Source organism: Pezoporus occidentalis, unplaced genomic scaffold (assembly GCF_034315485.1).
Source record: "Pezoporus occidentalis ecotype Australia unplaced genomic scaffold, CSIRO_AGI_Poc_V1 ctg22, whole genome shotgun sequence".
Taxonomy (NCBI): domain Eukaryota; kingdom Metazoa; phylum Chordata; class Aves; order Psittaciformes; family Psittacidae; genus Pezoporus; species Pezoporus occidentalis.
This window is the reverse complement of record NW_026914072.1, coordinates 3,926,225-3,949,347: the sequence shown is the minus strand read 5'-3', so window position 1 is coordinate 3,949,347 and position 23,123 is coordinate 3,926,225. Positions and strand designations below refer to the sequence as shown.

At 36.0% G+C, this 23,123-nt stretch overlaps 1 protein-coding gene across 1 annotated transcript in view; it reads left to right on the top strand.

Moving 5' to 3' along the window:
* Positions 1-23,123, top strand: part of SPON1 (spondin 1) — a 195,140-nt gene that overhangs the window by 32,802 nt on the left and 139,215 nt on the right. Inside the window, exon 3 of the mRNA XM_062620262.1 lies at positions 5,830-5,963. Within this exon, the coding sequence (XP_062476246.1) occupies positions 5,830-5,963 (134 nt within the window). The remainder of the gene's footprint in view (positions 1-5,829; positions 5,964-23,123) is intronic.

Sequence of the window (23,123 nt, the reverse complement as noted above, 5' to 3'; positions counted from 1 at the left end):
TCAGCGTCGTCTGACCTCAGTACGTTTGCTCTAGATTTAAGTCTAACTTGATTAAATTATACATCAAGCCAGAAGTTCTGTTTCTTTGAAACTAAAATTTTCAGTCTTGCCCAGAATCCTCATACCTCATTTCAAATGCTGTAAAAGGAGCTGTGTAGGCTGAACACAAAACACGAAGAATAAAGGTAAGCCATTTGTCATGCAAGGCACGAAGGGACTCGTTGCTTTTGTACCAAATGTCACCCGAAGTATATTGAATCAATTTACCTAACTGTTTTCATAGCAATGTTAATGTTGCACTTAGAAGAAAAATTTGTAGGAAACAAAAAATAAACTTGTGACCTTTAATCCACTGTCACTGAGTACTTGGTTGAAAGCAGTCTCAAAGCACAATGGTCTTTGTTTATTCATCTCTTGAGTTTCAGGGACAGCTTTTACTAAATTGATAATTTTCAATTTACAAGTATATGCCTTTATAATTCAACATGTTGCAACATTAAGTTAGCCAAGAATGGTCCAAACTCAAGAAAAAAAATATAATGTGTGTGTGTATATATATAATATAAATAAAATAAGGTTTACTAAATGCTTTCAAGTTATTGTTATCTGTCTTTATCAATATACATCTTCTTTTTTCATATATATAGAAGTAAGAAGAAATTGCTGTGCTTTAAGCCATCCATAGACAGTCTCTTGGGCAGAAAAGGCTGTTTAGTGTAAAAGCTGACAGTGTAGTGCGTCATCTGTAATGCACTTCAAGTTCCCCTCATGTTGATCTTCTTTCTTCCTCTGTTTGAATTGCACCTCAGAATAGACCCTCCTGCCTGCCCTACAACAGGTGTAATGTAACTCTCAGGTTTGTTAGGCTGAACAGCAACCTGCAGTACAGTGTTACTACAAGATTCTTGACAGCAAATATTTTGTTAATGCATAAGAGTCTCATACAGGATTCCTGCATTTTTTCCTTTTGATCATCCAGCACAGCTTGCTTTTCAATGAACACACTATTCAAATTGATTGTTTTAAAGAAGAGAAGGTAGTTGGACAGAAGTATTCAAATACTTCCCTTCAGAACACCTCACAGACAAATATTGTGGTTTTGGTTTTTTGTTTGCTTTTAATTTTTGGAAGATGGTTTATATCAGTTCTGTGATTCTGCACAGACTCTGAAGAAAATACTGTGTTCTTTAGTCAAAGAAATTGGTTACAAGAGGCACATCTTTGAGGCAGGTTTTTTTTAAACTGACTTTTTCCATCATGAGGTTTCCATTCCATATAATAATCTCTCTTCTAAATTAATCCCTAAAGGGCAAATATTATTACCATTGTGTTAGAGCCAATGTTCTTTTTATAATGGAAAATTTTCCTCAAGGAGGTGATAGTTTTTCAACATTCTGGAAGTCAGGCTCCATATTAGCTCTTCCAAAGAAGAACACTGCCTACAGAGATGCTTATCTGGTGAACTTTGAATGTTTTGTTTTGTCTTTAACTCAGTTGTTCCAGTAGAGCACAGCTGTTTCAGTGGGTGGAAAGTGATGATGTGTCCACAGAACAAGAAATGGTGCTGCAGATCCCAGCCAATGGTTTAAACTGAGGAAGTGGACGCACGCCAGTAGAGGATTTATATAACTTCATTTCCTTTTGTTCTTTATATTAATTCCCTTCTTTGTGGTGCATAGCATTCTGACTTTTGAAAATACTGATAGAAATGTAATGATAGAGAGGACACCTGCTTGGTGTCATTTATCTGACTACCATTTTATAGAAATCAGAAACAGATAGCAAGCTCTATCACTCAGCATGAAATGTTCCAATTCTGGGAAAAGAAAACCACTCATTCATCAGTTTAACTACTAAGCAGTTTTCCAGTCCTGCTTTTCAGGAGCACCCAAAACTTGTCCTCAACCCTGCCAGTGTTTGGAATAAGCAAGGAATGCAAAGCTGAGCCTGGAGCTGGTAAATTCTCCCTTTTACTAACCTTCTTTTCATGCTTGTAGATTTACCCAAGTTCAGCTAGATTCTATGACATTTGTTCAAATCAAGGTTAACTCTAAGCGTTTTGTTCAGGATTTACACTAGTTTCCCTAAGGGAATAAATTGGTCTAATAATATTACATTCATAATGGGAAAAACCCACAGCAAAGCACACTAAAAACTAAATAGGAAGTTAAGATAATGTCATTGCATTTGTGGATTCGAAGGAATTAATCACACAGAGAGTCCACCCCTCTGAGACCTCACATTCTTTGGCCAAGGTTTCTTTTAGCTTTTAGGAATTTTGTCCATTATGTAGTTAATTTGCTGGCCAATTACTGAAAATGTGAGGCTTCCCGTTACAGATAACCTGGAGTTTTAGAAGCTGTGATTTTGCAAATACTACATTTTAATCTCCATGCCTTTTTTCCTGCCAATTCTTTCCTTCATGCTTATGTGGTCTGACTTGATTCTAGAAGGAAAATCAGGACTGTATTATTTTCAGAGATTAAGTATCCTTCTCCCCCCCACCTCAAGTTGGCCAGGATGCTAACGCTTTCTCCTGTGCTATGTGTGAGTGAACCAGTATCATCGACCGTCCTAAAATACTGTGTTATTTGGAATCTTCTTGTGTAAGTAGTGAACCCATTCTGTATCACCCCCTAAGAACTTTTCATAAAGAATCAAATCTCCATGGATATGGAAAAAACCCCGTAATTTAAAAAATATATATTTTCAGTTTGGTTTATATTTCTCTGAAGTCCTAGAATCTGAATCATTCTCCTGTTTTTTATCAAATTTCTTAACATATTTTTTTTTCTTTAATCCTCTCAGGTTAATTGGCATTTGAGCCTTTCCATCTACTTAGGAGTTCTTTACTATATTCTGTCAACAGTAGGAGTCTTTATTAAGATGTGTTCTCTCTAATTTTAATTCAGAGGAGTTCTTTTTTTTGGAGGATCTTGTCCTTTTGTGGTCAGATTTTCCCAGTAGACACTGATTGCCTAAGTCTTCTTGCTCTGATTGTTCCTGATGCAGGAAATTGTAATGTAGCCTTGAGGTTCAACCACTTCCTGTTCTTCCAGGATTGTGTTCTAAAATGCAGGCAGAACTTTTACATTACTTCATTATAGGCATCTCTGTTCCTTGAGAAAATTCATAACTAGCTCAGTTGCAGGAATTGGGTAGATTATAGAAGTGCAAAATATGTCTACATTTCTGTGTGTTTGTTGCTACTGGAAAAGGTCACGGATGTACTCCCACTTAATGACTATCTAGAATTCAAACAAATATTTCAAGTTCAGGTTTTGCAGTAGCCAGAATTTTGACTTATAACAATGACTCACAGTTGCTCACAACTCCTTCTTGCAGTATTAGTTACTGGATTTGATTTTGGTGTTCCTTGTGATTGCGTTTATTACTGGGGGAAAAAGCAGGACTCACTCACCTAGAATGGATTCAATTCACCTTGAATGAAACAAAAATTGACTTAACATGCAAATACATCACAGATGGGTCTACAATGATGACTGGTGGAGGAATGGTATTTAGGGATATGAAAACAGCCAAATTCTTGTTGACTGAAAATAGAACTCTATCCTTTGAGAACACAGGTTCATTTCAGTTGGCTTCTCAAGAAACACTCACTGATGAAGTTTGTGGCAGAAGAGCTAAACTAAATTTGCAAATGCCAGCATACGTGAAAGGTTCATTGATCATTGCTGAGTAGTTTTTACCTGGTCAGTTGTAAAGTAGTTAAGCTTACCTATAATTCCTCAGTCTTTCTTTACCTGAACTGAACATGTTTTTAAATCTTTTAGCTAATGTGAGTTATGATGCTACAGCAGCAGTTTGCATCTGACAAGAGAATATGGGGCTAGTGTAACTTGTACAGTGATTTTCAAATTTTCTGCTTTTCTAGAACAGCTGTGTTTTAGGATGACCTCCTAAGAGCCCTTTCAAGTGAATCATCCTGCTTTTCTATAACGCGCAATAGAATTTTATTTTGTATGATATAAAAATCACACACTCTTCACTAAAAGCTTCCACCAAAACTGGGTTTTGATTGAGAATTAATTCCTGTGAGATATGGATAAAAGGTCAATTGACATGGTCCTGAATAATCAAGATAACCTTTCTGAGGGAGAAGTGAAAAGTTTTAGGTCTTTATTTTATTGTTACATAAATAAGGCAGACAGAATGAATACAGTTCATGGCCAAGACAGAACTGTAGAGTAGGGATTTATTGATGCTCAAGTTCATTAAATTGTATCCGGTGGAAGTATAAAATGAGCAGTGTCACTTTAAGCCTACAGTAGATTGCATGCTTCAGTGTTAGATAAAATCTAGCAAAGTAGATGTAGCTGTACGCATTGTGTTTAGTTACACAGATTCTGCAAAGCATTTAAAGAGTTGAACAATATTAGTGGCTTTAGATTTAAACCCCATTAACCATTACCCTATTGACCAGCTAAATAGTTTTTCAGCATTCCTTTAGGGCAGTGCCCCTTCATTCTGCCATGGAAAACTGGGTAGGTTTTTGGGCTCAGCTAAAAATGTTTGGGAATGATGGAAGTATCATTGGGTGAGGCAACCTGGCTGCTTGCTCACTAAAGCAGATCTGGTCAAACTATAGAGATTGCCACTTTTTCAGAATGTAAAAAGTATTTTGTTTTGGTTTTTTCTATTTTTTTTTTTTTTTTTTTGCTTGTTTGCTTGTGTTTTGGGTTTCTTTGGGTGTTTTGGCTTGTTTGTTTAAGTTCTGTTTTGGTTTTGCTAGTTGTTTTTTTTTTTTCCCCAAATACTTTTTTAAAGTTATGTTACTGCCAGAAGATTTTTATTTTTCAGTTGTAGTCTGGTAAAAGCGTCTGTGTTGTTACAATCAGAATTGTAAAAAAGCTCCTTCAGAGTTCTCTTGTACATGGATATATACAGCTTCTTTCCTCAAATGATAAGGTTTATAATTCATTGCCTGAATCTTGACCCAATGCAGTGTGAATTATGGCTTCATTGAATGAAAGTGGAAAAGTGGACCACCAAGTAATTCTGAAGAGAAATTTGCAATATCACAGTATCACCTGTTTCCAAATCAAACTTGGCAGCTTCAGATGAATTTTCTTTGAGTTGTGATGAACAGAAGGTTTAAATTACAATCCCTGAAGAACATATGTAATGAGAAAGCTATTTTGTCACAGACACCTTTGAGTAAAATCCTTAGAACACCACCACTTCCAAATCTGCCTCTCTGGTTTTGTGTTGACTTATGCCACTTAAACCTTTCTGTTAAACATCAATCAACCAAAAAAAAGCAAAAAGCTCTGTAAATTGAACTGAATAATGGTCTCTGAATTATAGACTGTTATGATTCACATTACCTCTTCTGACCTGGAGATTCTTTTGGTACATCAAGAAGAATACTGTTTAAGCAAATATTTACATGGATGTCCACCCATGGACAGATGGAACATGTTAAAAGCATGTTCCACCTGTCCTAACCAGTTGCCATGATATAAAAAAAATATTAAATTATGCATTTTAATTATTTTTAGTTCATTAACATTTACGGGACGCTCCAGTAATCAGGATCTAAGAAAAAGGTTATCTGTAGCCTCTCTCAGAGAGGACTAACTTCTGTTCACATGGAACTGAATTATTCTTCTGTCTTAGTTTTTTGGATTTTTCATTTTCATTTCACTGAATAATCTGCGTGTTATAAACAAATTTACCAAAGTAGTGCTGAGCTAAGCAGAGAATTATAAATAACCCCACTGAAGGGAAAACATGAACTTACAAAGCACATTTAAGAGACATTGGCTATCTACATCCTTATCTTTTCATATTCTTCTATTTCCTCAGATCATAGATGAAGAAGAAACACAGTTCATGAGTAATTGTCCTGTTGCTGTTACTGAGAGCACACCTAGGAGGAGGACACGCATTCAAGTGTTTTGGACGGCTCCTCCTTCTGGTACAGGCTGTGTAATTCTGAAGTGAGTATTTTAAGGCATATTAAACTAACCATTAAAGTAAAATTTAGTTAATAATGAATCTAATATTTATTAGATTAGGAACTACTGGTGTTCTTACATATTTTTTTCTTCTTTGACACATTGTGTCAAGGGTTGTACTACTTGCACGATGAAATATTAGCAACTTAAAGCCCAAGTAATCAAAGTTACTCCATGCCTTCAGTAACTATTGAATTGGTAACCCTAATTGAACTGGGTAGGCTCTCAGTCATTTATTTCATGTGAAAATCTGAAGATACTGAATCTTAAAGGTTAAATTTACATTACTTCATTTGAGATTTGGATAAAACACATGATCTTAATTCAGATGATTAACAGGGATTTTCTGCAGAGTTGGGATTTTCTAAACTGACCTTTATCAGTAAAAACTGATTTACTTGTTTCAAGGTGAATGCTTCGATTTTTGAGCTGGTGATCTGATGTTTTTCTATTATTTCTATAGGCTATTTTAAAGCATGTGCATCCACGCTTTTTAGCAACAGACAAAAGTAACATTATGTAGGTGCACTTTGCTTTAGGGCCGCCCATTTGTCTGTAGACACCTTAAGGCACTTCTTACTATGAAAAGTGTCAGAGGAAACTGTCAGAGAAACATTGTCCTATCTCTTAAGATTTTGCTTGTCATATTTAATAGGACAGGTTGGTCAAATATGCATGGAAAATTGGGATTTCTTTGCTTGCTTTGAATCTGTGTCTGTGATTACCCTTTGCAGCTGCCAAGATGTGCCCTACAGTAGACCAAAGGATTTCAGAGAGTCTTGTCAGTACTGGGGGCACCTTCAGAGACATAAAAAATTCCAGGTGTTTTAAGGAGATGCTAGGGTAAAGGTTGCACTGAAGATAGTTCAGTGCAATTCAGAAAAATGTGTTATTAAAATTGCAGCTGATTTCTGAGCAGGCTGCAAAATTGCCACCAGCAAAATTGGTCCATGACTTGCTCTCCCCTTACCCTGTGCTTCTCTTTCTTCTTTTGCTAGTTATGTGAAAAATGCAAGCTTGCTCCCAGTGGTTTTATTGAGCTCCGAGGGTGACTGCCCAATTCCCGAGGGCAGTTCAGAGAAAGAATGAAACAGTCACTGATAGTACAAGTTGCTGATGCCAGATACTAACATCATAAAGTGGCATTTTGTTTGTGTTGTGGTGCAGTCCTCTGTGGCATCATACATAGCAATCACTGTGGTTTTGGCATTAACATTTGCATTTTTTCTTTTGTATGTAAAGCTTTGACCACATCCAGATTAGAATTTACAGTCAGCACTCTATAACCCTTCTTTATGGTCAGCTCCCATGGAAGAGCATAGACATGTTGGAGGCAATTATCAAAATTATTCTGTCATTTGTGAAGGCTTAATAATATGATAAAAATGAAGGTCTAAAAGCAGTAATTATTTTAAATAGTTAAGTCCAAAGTCATAATGAAAAAATCCTGAAACCTTGACCTTTAGAGGACACAAAAGCCATCTGTATTTTTCTATTTTCTGTGTGTGATGGAGTGTATGTAGCTTTTTATTATCAATACATATCTGTTTCAGTCCTTGGAGACTGTCTGAAAAGTTTTTTCAGAATTTCCAAACCAGAATGGCAGCATATTGGAGCCTGTTCTGAAACAGAAGGATATACTTTTTCCTTTGCACAATTGACTTCAATATATAGAAACGTTAAACGTAGTCAGAAGTAAAGCATAGCGATCCATAAAACTTAATATGGTTGTAGTGCTAAATATTGGGTCTTTTTTTTAGGTTTATAATGGGACAATTAAGTATAGAGGCTTTCAGGAAGTTTTTCCTGGACTAATACTGCAGGTTGGGAAATTTTATTTTTTTTTTTTTTTTGTCATGGTCTGTGAAGTCTGTTACCTGTGATAGAAACAGTTGCCCCCATTTGACTTCTTCTCAATGCTTTCTAGGCTTAGTGGTCAGTCTGGTTGTGGCAAGCATAATGTAACACAGAAACGGTAATTTGCAGTTCTAGGGTTCAGTAAGGGATGCTAAATCTTTTGGCACTAGCACGTGTGTATAATGCTAGCTTCCTGGGGGACTGAAAATTACAATGTTTAGGAGAATATGATCACTACTTTGCTTTCCAAAACATCACTTGCTGTGCGAAAGCTTAGAATTGAGGGGAGGAAGAGGGAAATAGTGCAACATTGAATGGTAATTCATAATTGCTTAGTCAGGAACAATTCATCCATTCTTTTCATTCCCACTACGTGATGACACTGAAGTAGCCTAACAGTTCAAATCTTCCGAGCTCTTTACTAAACTGCCACTGTGCTGAATGTACTTCCAGGATGCAAACAGTAGCCAAGGCTCTGTTTTTCCAAAGGCTGTGCTTGAGTCTCACTGAAGACACAAGACTGCTTAGATTTCACACAGTACTCAGGAGACCCTCTGGCTTTAAGCCCTCTTTTCACTTGCCTGATGTATGCTAGGAACACTGTGCAGCTAAATCCAGTTATAGGAAGGTGCACCAACTCCAGCATACCAGCTCTTGAAATTATTTCTGCAGATGGATGAACTGGAGGAACAGTGTATCATTTGGGGGATGGCTTCAGACACTGCAAGACAATTTCAAACACCTTGATTTTTAGAATGACCTAATGAAAATGGAATGCGTCATCAGGTGTCAGTGTAGTGAAACTCATCACAGCACTAGGTACTTGAATGGGAAGTTTTGCTATGTGAAACAAAGTTATTATAAAAATATAAATCAACAGAATGCTCTTGGGTCTTACGTAGCAATAAGGATTCACTTGGCTGCCTCAGGAACTGTGCTAGCTTCAGAAGTTACCCAAAGCTATCAGCAGGAGCAGGAAAGTGCTTGCAACAATATTTTTCTTGCTTCTCTGGTTAAATGTACGTATCTGGACCATTCTGAACTGTTACACTGTGCGCAGTCTACTTGCATGCATGTTCGGAATTCAACATCTTATCCTTACTTGCTTTCCCTTGTGTCTTGTGATTGATTGGATGCTAAGGTGCCATGTAATAATATGACAGGATCAGATCATTGCCTTCATTTTCTGATAAAAATTTCTGTTCTAAAGCCTATTTACTAGATTTCTGGGCACTTCAGAAAGCATTTGCTTTTCAGGAGTGATGGAGAATCACCACTTTTAGGCCTCATCTAGCCCCATATTCCTAGACTGGACTGATTAGTTGGATTCCTCCAGATAAGGTGTCTCTGAGCAGGCAGGTAGAGGTCTGACCCCTGTAATTGATGGAAAACTCAGAACAAATAGTTTTCTGGAAGTACTAGAATTATATATACATACATACATAATATATACACACACATATATATATAAAATATATACTAGAATTCCATAATATAATACAAGAGTGAAGAAAATGTTGTAAATTGTCTTAGTTGTCACATATTAAAATTTCATGGTAGGGAGAATCTTGTTAATATCCAAATTGTTTCTATCTGTCAGCTGGTGCAGATCTCATGGAGTCAAGTATTGCTAGATCGTAAATATCTTTTTCTCCTTTAGCATTTGGTGATTTTTGCTGAGTCTGAGATTAATTGTTGATGTAGTGAATGATGACTGTATGCAGATAAGTTGTATTCAATTTACCGTTTAGAAAAGAAACCACAGTCCTCTGATTGGCTCCTGGAATAATTTTCTCAGGCAATGGATGTGACTTGTATGGTAAATGTAACAAAAGTTCTTGCTGACGAGTTCCTTCTTTCTGCTATACATATAATTAAATAGCCAACAAATTGAAACCTGGTATCTATAAATAGCGTTTATTACCATTACTACTTGCAGAAATCATTGCATTTATCATAATGTCTCTACTGTATGTTTCTAGAAATATTTTCTGAGACATATCCAGGGAAATGTTTTCTATTTTTTCAGGAAAATTGTGAAACATTGTTTTTCTGCATACGTAATGATCTCCATGATTTTAATTACATCGGGGTTGGCTTGTATGTAGTCAGAGAGTAGAGGAATTTTAATATAAAAACTATGATATATTTAGTAGATCATCTTATAGGTAGTTGTGCTATTGTAGCAAAGCTACCATAACTATGAGAACAACTTCAGTGTACCAACCCTAACTATTCTATGATTCTATGAATATTCGAAGTATAAAAGCAAACAACAGAAAAACCTGCTTGTTTGAATTGGATATCGAGCCTGTTATTCAGTCTTTTCCATTTATCGTTTCAGTCCTCCTGTGCAACTGTTCAGGTATGTGTCAACAATTTTACCTGCCTGTTTATTAGAGCGCTAATACTGGAGCAGTTGAGCACAGTTATAAAGCATTTACTGAAAGCTTTCCATTATGACTAAATATAATGGCCAAGGAGACACAGAGAATAATCTCACTGCCTTGCCCAGCAAGAGCTTTTAGTAACAACTATATACAGTTTATGGAAAAATAGAAGGTAACAGTTCTCATATTGTAAATAGCTATATTGATTTTCCCAGTGGAATCAATGTCTTCTGCATGCAAATGATCAAAATTCCTGTGCTAATCTTTAAAGAAATACAAATCTGTATCTTCCAGTTAACCTCTACTCGACAGCAGCAGTAAACTGCTTCTGAACTTAATTTTTCATAGAGATAATAACAGCATAGCTTAATATTTCTTTGTGCATAGCTTAAATATTTTATGTAGACACTTTCTGTATTTCTACACAATTAAGTTAGCAATCTAAGATATTTCTGTACATCCTAACAGTCCTTAGAACAAATGCAACCTTTGATATACAGAAAATGTGCAGTTTCCATATGCAATTCTTTTGACATGCTGTCATTTTTCCCCCGCTCTTCACTTTTAGAAACTGATGTAACAGAAATGTACACCGCTTTAAATGGCTAGGGGCATAGATTGGAAGTGAGTAGATTTGGGTCCATTCCTATTTTTCACACACAATTATTACAGCTCAACTCATTTTTCAATGCCTCTGTTTTCTCAAATGTAAATAGAGGCCAGTGACTCTATAAAACACTGCAAGACAGAAAAGATTGTGTTAAACTATGACAGTTAGTATTGTACTATTCTAATTACTTAAAAATAATTTAAATGTTTTCTTCATCCAGCTATTTTCTTATTTTTTTACAAAAAAAGGACAAAAATATAAATATCGCCGTGTAACTAACTGCTCTATATTTCATTTTTTAGGCTAAACACCCACAGAGAGTTTACTTGTATTATGAAAGAAGAATAACCCACATTCCTATACACCTTCTGTATTTATAGCAGCTCTAATATTTAGTTGTAGAAATGCATATTTGCGTTTTAATATACACAGTACAGTAGCAGTCCCTTGGATCTACTGACTAAACACATTTACATTTAAAACAATAATCCGTTTCACTTCTAGTTTCTCACAGATAGAATATTGTTTGTGTAACTTCACAATGGGAACACATGAATTTGGAACTTTGTAAATGGATTTTCTTGTAATTTTTTGGTATTCTAAATAATCTTTGTTACAGCACAATTAATATAGTGATCCTTAGAATCTAGGTAGATTCATTCAAATGCTGTTTTGTTTGCAAGGGCGTAGTGTTGCAGAGAAACTTAATGGGTTTGCTACTGGAAGAAGGGTTTACTCTTTCAGGAGCACAAAGCAGTAGAAACACAATGTGGAAAAAAAAAAGGTAGTAAGAAGATGATGGTCTTTTCTCTTAGCGGTAAGGGGAATATAGTTATGGCTTTATTATGGAAGACTGTACATTCAAAATGCCTACAATAATTTCATATTTAGAAAAATCAGTGTCATAGTACATTTTGAGGTACTTGAAATTAATGTGCAAGTACTCTCATTGGCCCATATGGTTACTATTTTGCACAAATACTTGTTTTTTGTAAAACAAGCTTTTAACAGAAACAAACTAACAAAAGTGTCTTTTGATGAGCAGTGGGGTAGGAATGCCAGCGTTAGAATAGTACAACACGCTTCATGGTAAGACACTGATGTCAGTTCCCATTTTGATCATTGTTGAATTTTCTCCAGATTTTCTGGAGAAATCTGCAATTGAGATTAATTAATTATTCAAGTTCACATTCAACATAGACTCAAACACAGAGCTGATCAGAAGTGGACTGTATTCACATTTGATACTTAGAGAGATATATGGGTTATTTAAAACTTTCATTTTTATTTCTTAGAAATAATCCATGCCGAGTTTCTTGGTCCTTCTACGTTGTCACCACTGTTAAGAGTACCTACTATGTGTTTAAATTGTGCACCTGGAAAAAAAAATCACATGAAGTAGTATGTCATTTGTAGTGCTGCTATACCGATATTATATAGATCAACTTTCTGATCCAAAGCTTGAAGATAAATAGAGAAGCCGTGATAAATGATGTCAGAAGGGATTTTGGTGAAATACCCAGGTCTTTTACTGTCTGACAAACGCATGACAATAGGATGTACTATGAATGAGTTGCCCCTGTCCACTTCCTTTCTTCTTAGAGGTGGAGCTTTGGCAGTTTCCATAAGAAAGTGGTGCCAATACTTATGTGTTACTGCTACCGTTTTGCTAAAACGATTCCTCTGATGCCCCTTATTCTCAGATACTGTAACCCTCTTTTCAAGCCCCCCTTCTAGAAATCTGATTGTTCTCATCAGCCTTGTCTGACCTGACCCCATATGATCCATGTCCTTGAATTCTGATGCCCAGAACTGGGCATTGTAATCCTACAGATGCCTTACATGTCTCCATGTGGTCCTAGAGAAAGTGCTTCCAGCAGTGTTTGCTGCTTTTCATAAGAGAACATTTACTAGACTTCCTTCATCCTGCTATCAAATGCTTCTCTCATTTGCTTTTCCATTTCTTTGTACAAATAATTGCTCTTATCTAAAACTAGGACTTTGTGTTTAATGTTATATAATTACAGCTTGATACTGTCTGCAGTCAGGCACTTGTTCTCTATTCATGTTATTAATGCAAATACTGATGTATGTGCATAGCTACACTGAACTTGAAACTCTTCAGTGAGTTACACCTGAGTTCTGAACACATGAAAAAGCAAAATCATTTGTTTTGAACACATGAATACTGCTGCCCAAAAATTCCTGCCATCTATTTCTGATGTAATTAATGTGTAAGCATTTTTTTTTTTTAAAAAGATAAAATCTGAGATTTGGGGTCTGTGTATTTAGAAATCTTAGATTTATGCAAAAAAAAAAATCAAGAAAATATTTTCTTTGGTAGTATTTTTTTATTGACAAAATTTGTGTTGAAAGAGGATAAATCCTCAAGGAGTTATTGCATCTATTTATATATACGAGACAGGAAATGCAAAAATATTTAAGGCATGTAAGGAAGGAATATATCTGAAATATCTTGCACTGAAACCTGATGTTGTCTGAATTTTGCTCCCAGTAAGTGGAGAAATAAATCAGAACTCTGATTTCTTTCTGGCCAAGTCTTTAGTGTAGAGTCTCTATTTTCATAAATGTCAAGTAGTGGCATGATTAAAAACATAATAAATAAACAGACTCCATAATTTTCTTGCTGTTTGCTGTTTGTAAATGAAAATAGTTTTTAATTTAAGAACGCAGCAGCTGTAGAGTGTTTGCCATGCAGTAGCAGCTGTCAGGAGCACTCCTGCTTATGTTACAAACAGATGTTTAATTTGACTTCAATGACATTGTCAATTTTTGAGGGGAAACAAAGAGAGGAAAGGAATAAAAATAATCATCATAATCATAATTCGATTTCCTTTCAAAACATAAAGCAGAATTGCTATTGATGAAATCTCAAATGTTTTCATTTTGTTTTACTGAATATTTTAAATCAGTGGGGTTTTTAACTGCGCGAATTGAAATTAAGCTTTCTCAGTGCATGGTAATTCATGTAAAGGAAGGGAATTATCTTATGTCAGGAAACGAATGTGTTATTTTAATGTAGTATGCTACATTTTAAAAATATTATTTATGAATCAAAATATACTATTTCTGCAGTTTATAGATGAAGAGATTTTTGCCTCTATGTTAAACCCAGGGCAACAGTGAGCCCACTGTAATACAAACATCATTCTGTTTACTGCAGTTTAACAGTATTCTCATTTCACATCAACAAAAGTGAAGGGCAGAGTGGGTCCAGTAATGATGAAATGAGATAATGAAAGAGCTAAGTAACATGATGCGGCTAATTTTTAATTTTAGTGACCAATGATTTTATACAGTATGTGCCCTGTAACTAGGAGGCCTTAGTAAAATGTGATTTTAGAATATCTTGGCAAGATAGACTGTTACTCAAAATGTTTATAGACCTAGACAAGAGAGATGAAATTAGCAGTTTATGGTCTCAATACTGAAACGCTGGCAATTTTTGAATGCTACAAAGTCTAATTTAAATTAGTCATGAAGATGGCACACCTTCCTTGTCATTTGCTGCTTTGTAATCCAATCTGCTCAGGTATTTCAGGGCTCTGTGTCTCTGTGAGGGTGTGCAATAAGCCTGCAGTTAAATTAAAGAAGGTATATTGGGTATGCTGATTTGTGTGAAATTTTCTGTGTTAGCAAAATTTTTCTAGCATGCCAAGTTCAGTATTTGCTGAACTGTCTGCATGCCACAAGAATCCAGCACAGCTCTGCAGAATACATTTTACAGGTAAAATTTCAAGCCCAACTGTATTTCGGTATGAAAGGCAAATGGGTGAATTAACCAACCAAGTGTTGGATCCTGCCATCCTTACTTATAGTGAATAGTTTTTAAATTCTCATGTGGATTTAAATATATTAACTGGAGACTCTTGAAGAGTGTTCAGAATCTGAACACTGTATTTATCTTAATTTTCTTTTTTTTTTTGTTTTCATATGAAGCACCACTAAATCTGTTCTGATTTGTTTCCTTAAAGCAGTTGCTACGTGGCTTACTGCAATTCTTTAGAAATTATGAAAGGAAAAGAGCACCTAGAAATAATAATTGATCTTCATGTAAACTGATGAATTGATTCTTATTGTCTTTTTACTTACCTGGTTTGACAGTGTTTTGAAGGGGTTTGTGAAAGGATTGAAACATTAAATTCACCAATAATTGAGTGGTTTTTTTTCTTGCAGTAATTAGGTACGCACTTTTCTGTCTTTTATCCTTCATTAGACATGCATTAAGTATCTTTGCTGCCTGAATGCTTTCTGCACTGCTTTCCTGAATAAATAGATCTGTTGCTCAGTCAGTTCACTGCTTCAGCAGAATGTGGTTTGAAGTCTTGCAATGCACCAGAAAGCAAGCTCGGTTCCTTCAGTGGTTCCTGGGTTTTCATTTGCTGCAGAATGGATATAAGCTGCAGATGCCAAGGGCCTGTGTCTAGCGAAGGAATTGGCCCTGTTTGTTAGGGAGGTAATGAGCTTGATGCTGGCTTACTGCATATTGTATCTACCCTGGTGATATGTTTAATATGTACCAACACCTCATTTAAATTCTACAGATTACCCATCCTAATGTTGCTTGCCATGCATATCTCTGAAAATTGAATATACGCTTGCTTGGTACATAGGAAAAAGGTGTAATCTCTCATGATGCAATTGCCTTGCAGTAGTTTTTTGAAGTAGATACACAATGAGACATGAAACTTGTCTACAAAATAGAAAAATGTTCCATACTGCAGGGCTGATGCCATATTCTGAGATGCCACCATTTCATGATGGTTCATAAAGGAATTGTCTTGTTCATCAAAGTTAATTTAGATAACAAATACTAATAAACAGCCATTTATCTAATTGCTCTGTATAAATTGTGGACAAAACATTGTTTTCAATACAGTGAAGAAACCCAAGTAGTTCTTCATTCTTCCCACTTTTATAGTATTTGTCTGCATTTTTGCTGCACATAGTTCTATGCACAAAATACTAAATTTGTTCAGGCAACTAAACAATTAACTCATAATTAAACAACAAACTCATTAACAGGAAGCAAATTTCACAGATACTCAGAAATGTGTATTATCAGTAAGCCATTGCGTTCAGCAAGAATAAATTTTTAAGTACTATCCTTATAATTTTTCAGTTTTCCAGTGGCTACTCATGCATCAGATGAAATTCAGGCTGTGATTGCCTTCTGATTAAGTGAAACTGAAGTTGGTAATTGATTTCAGTGGAAGGTTGGTCAGTTCTGAATGGAATGTCATCTCACAATCAACAGCAGCATAAAATTGCAGGGCACATCTATGTTTTCAAAACGCCTTCAACATCATTGCATGCTTTAATTTTCAAAGCATGTGTGTATTCTGTCTCTCTGTGTAAATGCTTGGTGGTAGCAAATAACTGCCTGCTACGAAAACCAGTATCAGACTGGTATCTTGCAGATTTGTTTTTTTTGTTGCTTCAGTTTTGAAATCTAAACCAGCTACTGGAAGAGTTTGAATTGCACTGCTGTGGTCCATCACAAAACCACAACTGATTTGTATATTTCGCATGCACAATACTGGAGGAGCAGCCCTGCGTTTCTCTTCAACTCTGATACCTTGCTCTATTTCCTCCCGTGTCTGTAATCATGTACAGTATATCTCAGTTATCCACATTCAGACACTTCCTTCTTAGAGTTTCTAATGAACTTAACCTAATTAACTTCACTTTTGTTCCACATAAAACTTGGTAGGGCTGGATTCTAGATCCTAGACGTTGCCTGCTTCTCAAAGCTGCTAATATTAACGGTAATTCACAGCCTTAATCCTTTCATTTCTACTTACTGCTGTTCACAGTGCTCCTTTAACAGTGCTATTTATGTGCTCTCCTTGTCCTGATGATTGAGGGAGATACAGACTGCATAGTGTTTCCTTAATCCCTAGTCCTTTATGCATAGTTGTAATCATTGTAATCACTTCTTCCATGAAATGGTGACCTTTATCCAGATCAACAAGATTTCAAGAGCACCACAGAGGCAAAAGGCTTCTTGATACTGTTGGGTTGTTTTCCTCTCCCTGCCGCTGAATGATGTTTTATGGAAAAAGCTTCAAACCAACCACCTTGAGAAGGAATCGGTCACCTTCAAGGAGGTTCATTATCCCAGACAGTTTTGGGAAGCTAATTGTATATAATGTATATGTAGTCATATCCACAATTCTCAGCAAAGAGAGAGGACTAGACTTTTTTCTTGCCTCCCTATTCATATCTTGGACATTTTTTGATTCTTTTCCTAATGCTTTTTTTTTAGTACCTTTCAACATTGTTATTTCCTTAACCCTAAGGGTATTTTTCTGATTTTCACATAGTGCGCTTAGCAACTCCTTCTCCATTTATTTTCTTGGTCCTTTTGTTTGCTGTGCTCCAGTAACAGTGATTACTGTATATTTCACTGCCCCAGGTCTGTGCTGCTTTAGCTGCTGAATCTTCTTTATCATCCTATTCAGCTTCCGGATCCTTACTCCTTTGAGCCTTTAGACACCTAATTCATAAGTGTTCCCCATGTCAATTTTCATGCTTATGAATCTCTTTTACATCAATTCTTATTAAAAAACCAGCTCTGTCACCCAGCCTTTACCTTCTCCTAATCTAATCAATCATCTGATATTGTTTTCCCTTTGCGCAATAATCTGGGTCAGGTAAAATCACAACAGACTTTTTTTGGTGTCTTTAAACTTCAAGGATTACTGTGGTCTGTTTGCTGGGCTGACCTGCTTAGAGTTGTTCCATTCAGCTTCAATGCATGCATGCCCTGTACACGGTTTCCATCAATATACTTTGAAATTCCACTAGTAAGCCAAAGGTGATTTCTGCTGTAATTTTGTACTGAAATCGTTCAGAATCTTCCTCAGTCCCATGTGTAGGTGTTGTCTGTAAATGATTAGGCACTGCCCTTCTGTTCCCACGTTGATTAGAGCACAATAAAAGAGATCAGGTTACTGAACTTGTCTGAGGCTAATCTGTGGTTTGTTAATATTAATGTCCATGAAACAATAGAAGTATTGGAAGCTCTGTGCTTCCCGTCAATGATCCTGGCAGAGTATACTTTAAAGGCAACTTCTTATTCGCATCATTCATAGGGGCAGTACATGTGAATGTTTCATTTTTGCATTGTCCAAGCAGCTGCTCAGTATTCCCAAACATAGAACGAAGAGCACAGCTCTGGTATTGATATTTTTATTTATTTGTAGGTTACTGGGGCCAGCTTGTTTTTTTGATCTGTTGTAGCAAAACTGCTACTATTGCTGCTGGTGTGGCAGCTAATCAGACACTAAAAGGTGATATTCAATTTAGCATTTCTAGGACTGAAGCAGGAAGAGTAAAACCCTGCTGTACAGGCTCCCTGCATTGCATTCTCTAAAAATCTACCTATCAATGTTTTGCAATAATATTGGCTACAAATCCTTACTGCAACAAATTTTTGCAACCAGAACAATTGTATGAACTGAAGAGTCTACCTGACATTGGTCTCGGCTGCAAACTTGTTGCAGCAGATGTTAAACAAAGAGAAGCTTTATGAAAACCTGCCTAGTGATGTAGAATAACTTCATGGATTAATTTGATCATTCTTTTATAACTGTAAGTTGCATGAACAGGGTGGTCTTTCAGCTATTTCTGAAATACAATTTGAATGTGCCTTCTTCCCATGTACTATCCCTTCAGAATGAGGAAGGTGGAACAGATCAGTGCCCTCTTACCTTGATTGGTCCTTTCTTTCTTTTCATTTCTCTGCACTCATGTCTTACAGTGTAAACAGGCAGTATATCTTGGCATGAGCTGTCTGGATGTTTAGTAGGCTGCAGTCTCAGCAGAAGAGCCCAGGTAGAAGAGATTCAGATATTACAGGTATTAATTCTTGAAAGCTGAAACGTGTGTCTCAGCTGTGCTATCTCTTCTGATGGTTTCAGATCCAGTTCTAGTGGATATGTGGTGACAGACTTAACTTCAAGTACTAAAGGTACTGCATCCAAATAATCCTACTCTAGGCAGATATATTCATAATTTTAAGGTCTCTTTTTACTATTAAGCATTTTAATATCAAGTGAAATTATCTTAGTTTCAGTGGGTATTAATTCTGTTCATTGTGTCACATTAACCTTCAAGCTCCTGTCAACTGAAATGAGGTGAAGATTTTTCTTGATTGGAAGACATCAAGACATTTGGAAGATTTTTCATGATTGGAAGACATTGCAAGGCACTTTACTCCAGTTTGGATTCCTGCTGCTGAATACCCAGTAATCAGTATTTCACAAGTGGGTGGACCTGGTTAGGATGTTTCTCTGACATATTTTTGTCTGTACCAGCAAATAATTCAGTACATTGCTAGTTGAAACCTCTTCCAAAGCAATAGCTGGAGAATAACAGCTCTGATATTTTTGGGTTATATCTACAAATTTTCTTCCTTCCTTCCTGAATCCCATACAGATATTAAAGATTTTGAACAATTTTTCTAAAGTTTTGGGGAATTTTTTTAAGCTTCATTGACTGGACAATTATGTTGAAGTTTAACTTTTACTTATTTTTCTATTTTTTAAATACAATATAGAAAAAAAAAGTGTTGTTTGTGGGTTTATTTTCTTGTTTTTTATCCCCCCAACCTGGAGTGAGGGCAAGTGGCTTGACAAGGGAGAGAAATATGTGTAGGATATAAAGATTAAAAGAAATGTAAAAGGGCAAATATGTTTTTTACCGTGTCGCGGCTGTCCACACTTGCTGTGCAATAATAGCAAGATCAGCAGAGGTCAAATAGTGACAGCAAAGAGCTTGAGCACTGGTGAAGAATAGCGCATATTGGAGGGTTTGAAATGGAGCCTTTGCCAGTGTAGTTCATTTTTTTGCCATATAAAGTAGGTAAAGCAGACTAGAGACTGAAAATGGGGGCAATGATTGCCCCTTTTCTTGCTTCTCTTGAACAGCCAGAGGAATCAAGTCTTTGACAAATGGGTGTTATATGGGTTGCACAGGCCTTTTAAGCAGAAGTAAAAAAAAATGCTTGATAAGTTTTATTTTTTTTTTTTCATTTTTTTCATTTTGATTTTTGGATTTATTAGTTAATACACAAATGCAGTGCATCAGTTCTTATTACAAGTTAGCTCAATGAATACAGCTATGAGGTTGTGTGACTTTGGGCCCACTAGCTTGATAAAAATGATATTCCCACCTTTGCTAGATTTTTTTGATCTACTCCACAAAACCCGTGCTCAGAATAACACAATAAATCTATTCCCCAAACACCCAGTCCTATCCAATCTTTTCTGCCTTTTCTTTATAATGCCTAGTTTTAAAATTAGAGGAGATAGTACTTGCTACAAACAATGGTGACTAGCAAAATACCTGGTGAAGATGCAGCCCACAAAGAGCAGTGGGCTTTAAGCAGTACGAAATTTGCCCAGGAGTCCCAGACAAACTCCTCCTTTCATCTTTTTTGCTTCTATTGTTTTGGGTTCTCTTCTCCCACAAGTAATAGGTGTAGTGTACATGTCAGAAATACTTTTGTCAGTATGAGTTTTTATGCTGTAGATTTTAGATTAAATATTTATGTCTTGTGGCCATTCAAGCAAAGAACAGAGAAATTTTCTGAGGACAAATACAAGATAGCAGCATATATAATTGTGTTTCCCCTTAGAGCTTTTTATTGTATTATACATGATGGCCAAATCAGTCCTGAAGTAAGTGAGCTTCCATGGGTGTGTGTGGTGGTTGATCTGAGTGTGATATAAAGGACAACCAAAAGGATTTTCAAGCTAGAGCAAATTTGTAGGACAAATTTGAAGTACTTTGCTCTTGCTGTGGGATTTCTCTCCATTATATTTTCTTACAGGATGGGTGAAATGCTGAAAAATGAAAATCTGCAGAGGGATATTCTGGGTGTATATGTGCGCACTGAATATTTTAGAAGTGAGCAGCTTGTATTTATTTATTTAGTCATCTGACTAATCTATTACAGAAAAAGAACTCATCTGTGCAAGGATGTAATTATTGCACTATGGCAACACTGATACATTTTACATTAATGTTACTATTGTTTATCCATCATCAAATATCATGTCTCGTTGGTTTGCTCCAACTATGTGAACAACTTACTGAACAACAAACAAATCCAACAAAGCAACAACAAAACATGCACTATCTCTGTTAGCTTCTTAGTTAGACATACAGAAAGAAATCACTTTGTGCAAGTTGTTAATAGTACTGACCTTTGTCAATGGTGGCTGATGACAAAATTAGATTCAATTAGATTCTACTGTAGATGGAGCTTGTTCTTTGGTGAAACTGGGCACGCTTTCCTAGTTGAAAATTATTTTGGAGAATGTAGTTGTCAAATACCCTTCCAGTGTAAAAATTGCTGGGCATCTAATGGCTAAAGTGTTGTATATGCTTTTAGAGGTAATTTCATTTATTTTTAATAAGAAATGAAAACAAGTATTGTTGGTAAACTTCTAGGAGTTTGTATGTTTCCTGACCAGTGCTTGACAGAAACATACGTTGTGGTGGTGTTTTTTTTTTTTGTAAGATATCACAAAAGGAAATGGAATGAGAATGTCCTAAATAAAACATCAGAATGATGGCATCTACTAATGTCAACAAAATTACAGTAGATGTATGTGTTTTACACCTCTCTTTCTAGTGATAAGGTTAAATGGTGCATTCAGAAATCCCTTGTCTCCTAAGAACAGCACAACCAAAAAAGCAAATGAACTTAGCATTCTGTTGAGTATAATTATTCTCAGTTGGTTTCTGGGGTGGGAAACAACTTATAATAATTAAATCAATAAGAAAATAATTTTGATGGCTAGAGGGGCAAGAAAAGATTAACTCATAAGGAATACAGAGAAGAAAAAGTTATTTTCTGCAATCCAGTGATTTGTGTAGCGATTTCTTAATATCCAGATGAAACTGAGGGTATCCTTACCAGTTCTGGCAAAACCTGTTTTGTTAAAATGTAACTCTAATATTGTGCTTAGAGGTTCTGATGTAAGCTTAAAAAATGTCATAGGAACAGTTCATATAGATCCTCTTCCTTCTTTTGTCACATCCCTGCACATTGGCAATTTAAAATAAGAGTATTTCTGTTGATGCTGGTATTTGACAAAAGGAGCAAGAAAGATGATCTAAAGCTGTTTTTATGAAAGAAAGAGATGAAAACTCTCCAAACATACCAAAGCATCAACTGTGTTTCTGGTATGACTTGGAGCATTCCCAAAGCTGCACAGAGTTTTTATGGTCTCTGACATTTCCTGATTGTCAGTATCCCAAATGCAATTTATGTAACTTTAGTAGAGCTTTTCACAGCAGGATGGTACAATTGTTGTGGAACAGTGCTGGAGAGGGACCTTCTTGTGCCAGGGAGGTCCTTCAGGGCAGGTCTTCCTCCCCCCATGCTCAGGTATGGTCTGACCAAACTGAGACAGGACAGATTCTGACCTGCTTGTATCCAACCAACAGCACTCTGAGGTAGTATTACCAAAACAAATGTTACAGAATCTACTAGATATTCCTTGATTTTGCTGAGAGAACTGCAAAGCAAATAATAAATAACACTTTGGGGAGTTTGTTTTAATAAATAAACCCAGGTGCTGCTAGGTGTATAAATGCCTGTAACAATCAGTTTTGCTCCTTAGTTTGGTGATGGAAAAGCTTAAACATAAATCCAGAAGTGTCACTTTGAAGAAAATGGGAAACAAACAGATTTTTGGAGTCATATTTGTTTCCTTTTTGTTTTTTATTCCTGCAAGCTGACAAAGAGAGAAAAATTTTGATTGAATATCCACTTCAGTTTGTTAATATATAGGGGAAAGCAAATGGATCTCCTCTCCTCTCCTCTTCTCATAAAATTCAGACAATGCTGGATGTTGGAGGTGGTGGTAAGGATTCAAGCAGACTAAGCTGATGTGAATCTTGCGTAAAGCCTTAAAAGCTTTCTTAGCTCTCTGTCAAAGTTAGCCTTTCCATTGTTAAGCACATTTCTTAAGACTCAAAACCAAAGAAACAATCTTTAGTTCAAATCGGAACTTTTATAGAGGAAGAAGAATTATGTCAAAAAAAAAAGGGAACAAAAGGTAGTGATAAAACCTAGGCAGATACATTGATCAGATGCTTGGGTCTGTCTTCAATCTAGAAGCTGCTTATTAAAAGAAATAATATTTAAAAAAATATTTAATATGGTTTCTGTCTGAGCATTTGTAAAATTGTGTAGTGGTATTTATGCAGGTATCTAACCTAACAATATTCTTCCACTTAGAATCA